Raw genomic sequence first — 11,035 nt, forward strand, 5'->3', positions numbered from 1 at the left:
ATAATACCTTCGATCAAATTTCGGCCTTAATTCTTCATCCCCTGTTCGTGCGGTAGGTGATTCTTGCAGTGTAACTTGTATGTTACCTTCGTATTTGAATGGAAAATTCAACTGGAAAGTGCAATGCGTCGATGAGCCGTTTCCTAAAATCATCTTACAAGTATTATTTAGAAGATTAACACACACAGTACGATAATAGTTTGGAAAATGAAAAATCATGGACGAGAACGGCTTTTCCGGGAAGCTGACCAGATTGATCAAGACCACGATGGATGGAACGCAGTGCTGTGTACGAATTTTGGGTGAATTATTGAGTTCATTCGAATCGCTCAGGGGACTTGGACAAGGCGATGGTCTATCCTGCATGATGTTCAAGGTGGTACTAGAAGCGGTGAGGCGAAATGCGGGCACGATTTTCAACAGTTCCAGTCAACTTATCTGCTTTGACGAGATCTATCGCAAACTGAAACGCGAAGCAGGAAGAATTGAGTTGATGATTATGATTAATACGTCCAAGACTACATGCTGGCTTGCGGATCAGAAACCGACTGAACCCGCTTGTCGAGCTGGAGACAGTCGAAGACTTTGTCTATCTCGGCTCACTGGTGACCGCAGACAATGACACCAGCCGTAAAATGCGGCGGCGAATTATCCGCGGAAGTCGTGCCAACTATGGACTCCACAAGCAACTGCGGTCGAGAAGACTTAGCCGTCGCCGTCGCTCGAAGTGTAACCTGTATATGACGCTCATTAGACCTGTTGTCCTCTACGAGCACGAGTCATGCATATTGCTTGAGAAAACCCGGCGTACACTCGGAGTATTTGAGCGACGAGTGTTAAGAGCCATCTTTGGCGGCGTACAGGAGAACGGAGTGTGGAGGCGAAGGATGATCCACAAACTCGCGCGACTCTACGGCGAACCCAGAATCTAGAAGGTGGTTAAGGCTGGCCGGATACGCTGGGCAGAACATGTTGCGAGAATGCCAGACGAATATCCTGCAAAACAGGTATTCGCTGCGAATCCGGTAGGCACGAGACGAGCAGGGCCGCAACGACGAGGTGGTTAGACCAAGTGGACCGTCATCTGGGGAATGTGAGATGTCCGATAAATTGGGGAACGGTTGCCATGGACCGAGTGAATTTTAGGAATTATGTTCGTCAAGTTATGTCGTGAGACGGAATACTACGTGGTTCCGGCTGGGATGCCAGTAACCTAAGCGAAGATCGCTTAAGTCCGCAAGCCCATAAGGGCCCTCATTAGATGGGAACCGATTAACGAAAGAATTATCGTAGCCAGATTTAGAACACGGATTAGAATTCTTACAATGGTCCAGTGTTATGCGCCAACTGACGTTGCCGATTTGCTGGAGAAAGAGCAGTTCTACAGCGTGGTAGAGAAAATTCCGAAGGGTGACATTCAAATCCATTTGGGCGTCTTCAATGCGAAGATTGGCTCCGACAATCAGGGCCTTGAACGCATTTTGGGGCGTCACTAGCACCACAGATAAGCGAAAATGGAGAGCTGTTTGTCAAATTTTGTGGCAACAACAACATGGTGATCGGTGAATCGCTCTTCCCCTATCGACCAGCACATAAGATCACTTGGGTAACCCGAGATGGCCGGACAGAAAATCAAATTGACCACATCTGCATCAGCCGAAAACGGAGAAGGAGCGTTCTTGATGTCCACAACAAGCGTAGTGCAGACATTGCATCTGACCATCAACTCGTCCTTGGCGAGATACGACTAAGAGTTGCGCGTGCCCAACGGCGCGAGGAGAAAGTCGGGTGTCGATACGACGTCCGCCGGTTGGAGAATCCAGAGATGAAAAGGGCATACGTTGAACAGCTTGAATCCCGAGCCTCGGAGCTGCCGACAGACGGAACAGTCGAAGAACAGTGGTGTGGAATCAAGAATGCCTTTTTCACGACGTGCCATGGTACTCTCGGTAAAGTTTTTTTTTTAGTTGGTAACCACAGGTGGTAAATCCCGGTTTACGGATTGTATTCCAAGGCACGGCGAGCCACCGCGTCCCCCTAGTTTGCTACTCTGGGTCCATGGGTACAATGGGAAGACTCATGATATACTCCGTGTATACACCCTACTCCCTAAAATCCACCTGGGGCCGCAGACCTGGTTCCCACCTCGAACTGTTTAGTACACTATGCTTCAATAGTGGGAGGTCTATTCGCGCTAATGCGCTCCAAGGCAATACTCATTAACGAGACCACTTTCAGCAAATCCTCACGACTTGACGCCTGAACTCTCCTCTAACGACTTGAGAACCGACATCTCCTCGCAATGACTCGAGATTTCCACACAAACCTCTCCTCTTCGCGACTTGAGGCCTGATCTCTCCTCTAACGACTTGAGATCCGACCCCTCTGTGGTGAACCAACTTCACGAAACGCATCATTTCACCATATTACAATTTTTCACCTTCGAATAATCCCGAACCGAAAACTACAAATCGCACAAGAAACTAACACTCCATCCGTTCTAAAACTCGAATCTAGAATGAATATCAATTCTTCAAGCTCCGTCATTGATGCACTCAAAGACACTCATCATTCATTCATCCGTCTTTTGCACTCAAACATCGCTCATTTTTTTCCACACTCTTAGCTCACATAACGCATAATTATCATTAATCCATTCCTTCCTACACTCAGCAACTATTTGCACCACTTAACATTTTCTGTTTACGCATATGTTTTTTCAAATTAAATTGGGTAATCATGGACTAATTATTTCCATCCAATTCTTGTAGTTCATTTCAATCTATAGTCGTTGGATAAATTCTATTGTTATCAATTTTATAAACATATATATTTTCCTCGGGCCATACCTACCACACCCTCCTCGCATCGACTCGAGGTTTACCTCTCCTCTGCACGATTCAAGGCTCGATCTCTCCTCTTACGACTCGGGATCCGACCTCTTATCATAAAGACTCGGGGTTGACCACACAAACCTCTCCGCCTGAAGGTTTGAGGCCTGACCTCTCCTCTAACGACTCGAAGCCCGACCCCTTATATTCAGGGTTCGAAGTTTGCCACCTTGCCCGTCGTGTGCCAGATCGAGAGCAGCTTATCCTAGACTCGCGCCTGTCACGGCACACGCGCGGGACCTAACGCAACGACTCGGATGATTCCCGACGAAGACGTCATCCTACTCCGACTCGAATAGCTCACCCGGCGTCGAGAGCCACTCTACCCGTGGGTATTCCCCGAACGTGGAATAACCCTTTCACAACGATTTCCACTGCGAAGAAGGTCAAGTCTTATCCCCGCAGCTTCTGTCGTTGAGAACCGCTCTACTCGGATACTCCCCGAAGGTGGAGCATCCTACGCACGAACGCGGCGCACCCACGGCATCCGCTACGCAGAAGGTATTGTCTTATCTTTGTAACTTCAAACCGTGGGGTCGGACGCACTCTACTCGACAGCCCCCCGTCGATGGGGTCAGTCTACTCCGACCGTTGTCCGGTCTTCTTTATCCCCCTTGGTTGGCAACCCTAGGATTTTTGGCCCGCGGATTTTCCTGCCCGTTGTTTGTAAAGTAAAGTTTGGTAAAGTTTGTGGAAGAAGAAGGTAATGGATGTCGGATGAAACTTGGAGGATGGTCGATGATCGGCGAAAGGCGAAAGTCGGAATTGAACAGGCATGTACCGGGTCAGCCAAAGCATTTTCGTACAAGGTCTTGCACGACGTTGTCTTGTCCGATCCAATCCCGGTAACTGCTGGGGTGAGATAGGGATGTATGTACATATATTATCACCGCTACTTTTTCTAATCGTAATGGATGAAATTCTGACTGGATCGATCGACTGTGCATCGAGCAGAGGATTGCCGTGGAATCCTTCAACAATGGAGCAACTGAACGACCTTGACCTGACTGACGATATTATTTTGCTCGCCCAAAGACAACAAGACATGCGGAGCAGGTCTCAAAGTCAATGTCGGAAAGACCAAGTCGATGGAGATCAACACTGGAAATCCCTCCAGTTTCATGGTAGCTGGGCAACAAGTTGAGAAGGTGGAGTGGCTTCCAGTATCTTGGCAGCCAGATAACACCTGATGGTGGTACCAAGAAAGACATCGAAACCCGGATCAGAAAAGCCCGATATGTATTTGCGGTCTCCGCAACATCTGACGCTCACGTCAGATATCTCTACGAACGAAAATTGTATTTGTAAACTGCGGCCTGCCAATATCTTCCACGCTTGGTGGCCTGGCAACTGGATCTCAAATGAGGAACTACATAGCCGGTCTCTTCAAAGGGCGCAATAAATCGAGATTCGGGAACGTAAGTGGAGATGGATTGGGCACTCGCCCAATGAAAAGATGATAACAAGATTTGTAGAGAGGCGCTTAAATGGAATCCAGAAGGACATCGAAGAAGAGGCAGACCCAGAAACTCGTGGCGGCGAAGCCTAGCCGCCGAGATACTAACTGTCGACGAGAGTCTTTACTGGGACCAAGTGAAGACGCTAACCCCGGATCGTCAAAAGTGGAGGTCATTTACCAAGGCCCTATGCACCGGAGGATCGGCGCGGGTACATTGGGTAAATAAGTGAGTTAGTATAGATGTCCAGATAGATTCATCCCTGTTGATGATCTGGCGTAATGGACGCAAACCACGTTGCAAACAAAAAAAAACAATCGATTTTGCACTAGGCGGAAGAGAGCGTAAGAAACACATTGAAGTTAGTGGTTAGTTAGTTTTACTTGTAAAACCGACTACGAGTATGTAGGTATTCATTTATGTTTAGCATTGTACCCCAAGATGAAAATTTCTCTATAATTGTTTTAAGACTTGTTTACAGTTATCTTCAAAGTCGGAAATTTTATTACGAAAAATTATTGCCATTTATACACTATATTATAGTAGCATCAAAACAACAGAATAAACAGATACATATTTTATCTTTATGTACATTTGAAAATTGAAGAAATTAAAATTAAGAAAAAAATAACCTATACGTTTTTTTCGTTTACTAATTTGTACGGTTTTGATTGCTAACCACCGAGATGTGAAAGCATTAACAAGACTTACAAAACTAGAGACTTATTTGTTTTAAATAAAATTAACATTCGGGTTCAGCGCTCTGCATGCTAACGAACATCAGTTTAGAGCGGTGTTATAGCAAAATGAAAATAGGAAATCGTATCCGCCTCTACAGGGTGCTGCGTTTGTATTATATTATAGATTTTTCAATTTATTTACAATCTTTTCATACCTCTTACGATAAACGTCTTTTGTTATAGATTTTGTATAAATAAAATTATTTGTTTTCTGTGGGATAAACTTGGTAAATTTTTTACACGATTTTGAAGCGTTATCAAATGAAAAGTTTTGATACGCAACCCTTCTTCGGTGATTATAAATACCTATTGAAGATACTCGATAAAACTACACTGATATCTGGTTTCGATTGTTTAATTAAGTTTTTTCTGCTTACGATCCGTTCCATCGTAGTAAAACACTTATCACTGTGTAATTTGATAAAATTATAAAATGAATACCTACCAAATGTTATATGCATGGCTTCTTCGAAGGTAGTTTTTTCGAACGTGAATCAACCGTTCGTGATCAAAGCTTCACCGAAACTGCTGAAAAGTACCATCGCAACACATTTCTTCACTATCAGAAATATTTTCTCACAGAAATGCCGTCATGATAACGTCAAAAGACAACAGCTGAAACTCTTTCTAAGCAAATAGTCCTTCCCCTTTCAACAGTTTACATTGTGCCAATGATAACTTCGCCGGATTTTTCATCCATTTCGATGATTTCCTCCTTGTGGACTTGACCCTGGTGGAGCGGCGCCGTTTGACCTTTGCAATAAAAGGAAAGGTTAATATTTAGGAATTAAAATCTTTGATCTTTTGAAACTTACCATATTTCTCGTGAATCCCTCGGTGCCTTTTCAGGGCAAATCGGTCAGCAAATGCCGCAGAGCAAATGTCACACTTGAACGGTTTTAATCCGGAATGGACCTAAGGATTGAAGACAACTTTGGTGAATTACAGTTAATTGAAGATGTATCAAGGCAACAAACCTTTTCGTGATTTTTCAAATGCGCAGCCTGACTGAACGCCGATTGACATCTGTTGCATTTGTACGGTTTTTCCCCGGTGTGGATACGACGGTGGTTCCAGAGGGTGGCATGCCGGGCGAATCCTTTATCACAAACCTATGAAAAGATGGGAATTGAATGTTTTACTTTGTACTAGAATTAATTTACCTTAAATTACCTCACAAACATACGGCTTTTCACCGCTATGGGTTCTTTCGTGATTTTTCAAATGAGGGGATTGTGAGAACTGCATGCCACACGTTCCACATCTGGAAGTAAAAGTGAACAACACATAATCAAGGTTCTATTCTGTCGATTATAATAAAGTGAGACTTTCCTGTTTTGAGTATGATCTGATCATACCTAAATGTTCTAAAAATCTGTCTACAAAATTGGTTGAAACATCTCATTTATGAAAGAGGCCTAACGAATCTTAAGTAGTTCTGAGATTGATTTCAAAAGATTTTTAAAGCTTCTGAAAACTGAAGTAATATCAAATCTTAATCAACTACGTAAGTAACTATCTGTTTCTCAAGACATTGAAGCTGTTCAAATCTGTAGACACATTATGAATTTACATTTCGATGTGAGAATTGAACACAAAATCTTATGAATACTTACTTGTACGGCTTTTCGCCGGTGTGTATCCGGGTATGATTCTTCAGGTAAACGGCTTTCGCGAAAGCTATCCCGCACACGTTGCACTTGTAATTCTTTTCGCCCGAGTGCAGTTTTTTGTGCGACCAGAGACTGGAATACCGCGAAAATCGACCCCCACAAGTGTTGCACGTGAATGGCTTCTCTTGAGCGGATCTAGAAAATTAAAGAGGAAATTTGTTGGTTTGTTGCGTAACGCCTGTTTATTTCCACCGGAAAGTTACACTTTACATCAGCAGAGTTTGGGGGAAGTTGAGGAAGATCACTTACGATTGCTGTTGCTGTTGTTGATGCACGATGGTCGCTTGCTGGTGTTGATGTTGTTGTTGTTGCTGCTGCTGCTGTAAGACCTTGCTCTTGGGTCCCCCGACGATTATGACACCGGAACCGTTACATTTGGTACATTTTGTGACAGTCGCCATGTTGCGTTTCTTGACCGGATGGGCTGGCTGCTGCTGTGGCTGCTGCGGTTGTGGTATCGAAACCGGGGCCACATGCTCCGTCTTGATGGTAGTAATTTGCGTCGGCATTATTGAATCCATCGAGGAATTGCTGTTCGAGTGTGGTGGAATTTCTCCGATCTCAAACTTGATGTCACCATCGGGGGCAACGAAAATTTGCGTAGCTGCAATGATTGGAAAAGATTAAGAAACATATAATAAATTTCCAAAAATTATACTTCTTACGTCTGGTAACGGTTTGAGCGTTATCGTTGCTGATGCATCCTTCGCAACGGATCAGTTTGGGTCCCTTCCGTTTCGGGTTGTTTTGAATGGGACCACCACAGGTGATACATTTCTGAATGCGATCGGCTTTTGTCTGAGTCACCTGGACCACTTGTTGATGTTGCTGTTGTTGCTGATGTTGTTGTTGCTGCTGCTGCTGCTGCTGTTGTTGTTGTTGATGATGCTGTTGTTGTTGCTGTTCCAGTTGTTGCTGGGCCTGTTGGGGAGCTGGCTCCAAGGCTTCGGTTGCGACTATCTGAATTTGACCTAGATTCTGTCCGGTTTCCGAAATGATGTTCTGGGCCTGGACTAAACTCTGCGGTTGCGTAACAACAGTAATGGCATCGGAAGTAGGCTCCCCATCCTGATTATGCGTACGCTTGTGATGGTTCAGCAAGGTCAGGTGGTTGAACATCAAACCACAAACATCACATTTGAAGCTTATGTTTGAGATTGTGTTCTGAAATGTCTAAAATTCAAGAATACAGTCATTAACAAAAACAATTATTACACCTGTTATGAACATACAGTAATGGGTTTGTTCACCACCAGCTGTCGCCCATCAACCGTTATTCCAGTGACTCCGTTTGGAATCTGCATCTGATTCACTAGCGCACAGTTGGCGTAGCTAAACGGTTGCAGATACTGCACCGTTTTGGTGTCATCGGCGAGCTGGGCCAAGTTCACCGTGCTTAACGCTTGCGAGGTTGGTGTCAACTTTTGGATCATGTTGACGTTGGCGTAGAACGTCGAAAATTCCGGCGTCTGCTGGGTCGCCTTCTGGCCATCAATTTTGACCTGTTTGTTGACGTCGGCCGTCTGATATTGGATACCGACCGGTGTTCCCGCCTGAATGTTGTTGGTGGTGAACATTATCGGTCCGGTGAAGGCCGTCGACCCCTCCATTTCCAAGCCGTATCTGCTTACTGGTCAGCCGAAAAAAGAACGCTGCGAAAACGTGAATTTTGAGACATTAAATAACAAATCTACTCAAGGTTCGATGAAGATTATGGAATGCAATAGGTAATGCTCTAACTAAAATAGTATCTAGATTTTATTTTTGTTTTGAATTACTCTAAACACGTGAAATAAGTTTAAGGTCCTTATAGTCTGAGGTATATCGTCGAACACTCGAGACGTTCACAATAATACGTACGAGTCATTGAGAGGCAAGGCTAGAAGTAGACGTGCAAGAACAAGGTCTTATAATTGAGGTCAGTACTGAGTCAGTAGTCGTTAAATTTAAAATTTACGCATGTTAGCCAACAACTGTAGAACCTAGGCCATAATTAAGTTGTAATAACTGGACCTGTAGCGTTCGTGAAACCTACTTCCCTGCTCATATAACCATCATCAGCAACAGCAATGTTTACACAGACAGAATCCATGAATGAAAGATAGGAATAAAAATAAAACCAAAGAAATGCCGCCATCCTCATCCTCCGTACCACTTCAAAGCATGATTCTTGTGTTCATGCCGTCTCAAGCTCGCAAGAACGGGGTTGCGATAGCAACAACCGAAGAAAAAAGATCGACAAAGAAATTTTCGAAACCGAAAACTTCCCTTCCAGGCCAGGCCAGACCAGGCCAGGCCGCTGCAGCTCTCCTTTTTCAACCAATCTAGCCGTTTTCGTTTGAGGAAGGCAGGATGCATGAATACAGCAACCCAACCAGCAGTTTGCCTCTCGTTTGAAAGCACAAAATTTTGGACTTTCCCATCAGGAAGAGAGTGAGTGTGAGGGGTAAGAAGGCAAGATCATCCCTCTCAAGGGTAGCTGCTGTGCTGTGCTAAATCGAATCGAAAAGCTGCACTCACACACAGTAGTGGAGCGATTTTCGGTGCTCTTCTCGACGAACCAAGTCAGAAAACAACGGTTCGGTTCGAGCAGGATAACACTAAACCATATGCGAACAGTACACGCTCCACCAAAGAGGCAATGAAAATGGCTGAGAGAGCATGTGTAACGAGAAAGAGATATTGCTGTTCAACTTTTCAAAAGGGCATCGCGCTATTATTATTTAGGAAAATATTTAAACATCAACAGATTCATCAATATGATCCAAATATTCCACATATATAGGAATTAATTCATTTTCAACGATAAAAATTTTGTTTCAGATTTTTATAAAATACTATAATTACATAATATTATTTTATGTTTATATGCATACAACTTTTCATGAAACACGGACATCGAAATCAACGGTCCAAACCGGACTAAAATTAGCTTCACTCAACAGTTTTAGCGGGTTTTTGCTAATGATATGGGTTATTGATATTCCACTGAAAACTATTCTCTAAGCATTCATATCTTGATGAGTTATATTTATGTAAGGTTTTGTTCTGCATAAAATCAATCTATGCTAGCTGAATGAGATATAATATTGTTATGAGAATATCACAACTGACTTATCTATCTGATTTTTCAAGCCTGATCGGAATCTTACCTATTCACATTTCAAAAGTGTGTAGCTACATAGTTTACAAATTTTTTTATTCTTTTTTTGAACCAAAGATGTGGCATTTAAGTTGAAATCACAAAATCAATCAAACGACAGCGTAAACACCTTAAAAAGAAAATCTTATTTCAGCTAAATTTAAATTTCTGATAAAGTATCTCAATTTTAAAAATTTATTGAAAATGTTTCTTTATCAAAATAGTGTGTTTAATTCAAAAACTTTATTTACCTAAGCGATAGCATCTGTTGTGCAAATAAGCCCTTACTGAAACGAATATACGACTACCAACACAAGTTAAATTTTCATGTGAAATTTCGAGGCCTTAGCAAATTTTTCATTACAATAATCCTCCAAAGCGAATATTCCATAATATACAGTCAGAAATTTTGTCCCCTAATAAAAATTCGAATTTACCGTACCTATTCCAAAGAAAACAGATAGCTCAAAGCCTATTTCGATACCCCACACCTAGCAGCTCGTACGCATGCAAGCGAACCTACCACGGGACATAAGAAAAAATCCCCAATTCCTAACTTCTTTTTACCTGAATTACAGGCCGGAGCCGGAATTTGCTCCGGTCTCAAACGATTCCCGCTTATCGGAACTCGGTTCCGATTCCGAATCTACAAGGCTGTTGCCCCGTTGGGGACCAATAATTTTCCAATTCACTCCACGCACCAAAAATATCGCACTTTGCAATCTTTTGTCTCACTTCAATATGGCGGTCACTCAGCCGATATGAGATGGAAGAAAAAAAGATGTCGGCCTTTTCCGTTCGAAATTCATAAAACGCGACACAAATCCGATCCGTATGTAACCAACCGAAAGCAGGAACGACCGATCCCAGTATGTGCTACTGCTCTAATCTACTCTTTCATAACGACTGGCTGAGAAAACTAAAACGAGAGAGAGCAGGCTGGGCAGAAAATATAATTTTCGTCGAGCAGTAGCACACGCACACACGTATGGGCTCAGTTAACGAAGCAAGAGAGCAAATTCTCGCGATCTCACTCTGCTTGTTTCTCCGGTGCGAAAGAGAAAATATTTTAAAATGATGGTTTTCAAGTTTTCAGAAAACTTTATGAAACATAAAAGTCTTTTCAATCGGC

At 43.1% G+C, this 11,035-nt stretch overlaps 1 protein-coding gene across 1 annotated transcript; it reads right to left on the minus strand.

Moving 5' to 3' along the window:
• Window positions 1-4,829: 4,829 nt before the first annotated feature.
• On the minus strand, window positions 4,830-10,797 carry LOC129744550 (zinc finger protein 420-like). Its single transcript, XM_055737130.1, has 9 exons — window positions 10,471-10,797; window positions 7,994-8,413; window positions 7,427-7,934; window positions 7,011-7,365; window positions 6,705-6,896; window positions 6,262-6,352; window positions 6,066-6,200; window positions 5,904-6,003; window positions 4,830-5,841 (listed from the first exon to the last, which is right to left on the minus strand). Exons 2-9 carry the CDS (start codon window positions 8,369-8,371, stop codon window positions 5,747-5,749), a joined length of 1,854 nt encoding a protein of 617 aa, XP_055593105.1. The 5' UTR covers window positions 8,372-8,413; window positions 10,471-10,797; the 3' UTR covers window positions 4,830-5,746.
• Between the last annotated feature and the right edge of the window lie 238 nt (window positions 10,798-11,035).

This window comes from Uranotaenia lowii, chromosome 2 (genome assembly GCF_029784155.1).
Source record: "Uranotaenia lowii strain MFRU-FL chromosome 2, ASM2978415v1, whole genome shotgun sequence".
Taxonomy (NCBI): domain Eukaryota; kingdom Metazoa; phylum Arthropoda; class Insecta; order Diptera; family Culicidae; genus Uranotaenia; species Uranotaenia lowii.

Coding starts and splice junctions, on each gene's coding strand:
- LOC129744550 (XM_055737130.1), bottom strand. CDS start 8,371: ATGGAGGGGTCGACGGCCTTCACCGGACCGATAATGTTCACCACCAAC. Junction 7,935..7,993: donor TGGTGAACAAACCCATTACT/GTATGTTCATAA, acceptor CTTGAATTTTAG/ACATTTCAGAACACAATCTC. Junction 7,366..7,426: donor CGCTCAAACCGTTACCAGAC/GTAAGAAGTATA, acceptor CAATCATTGCAG/CTACGCAAATTTTCGTTGCC.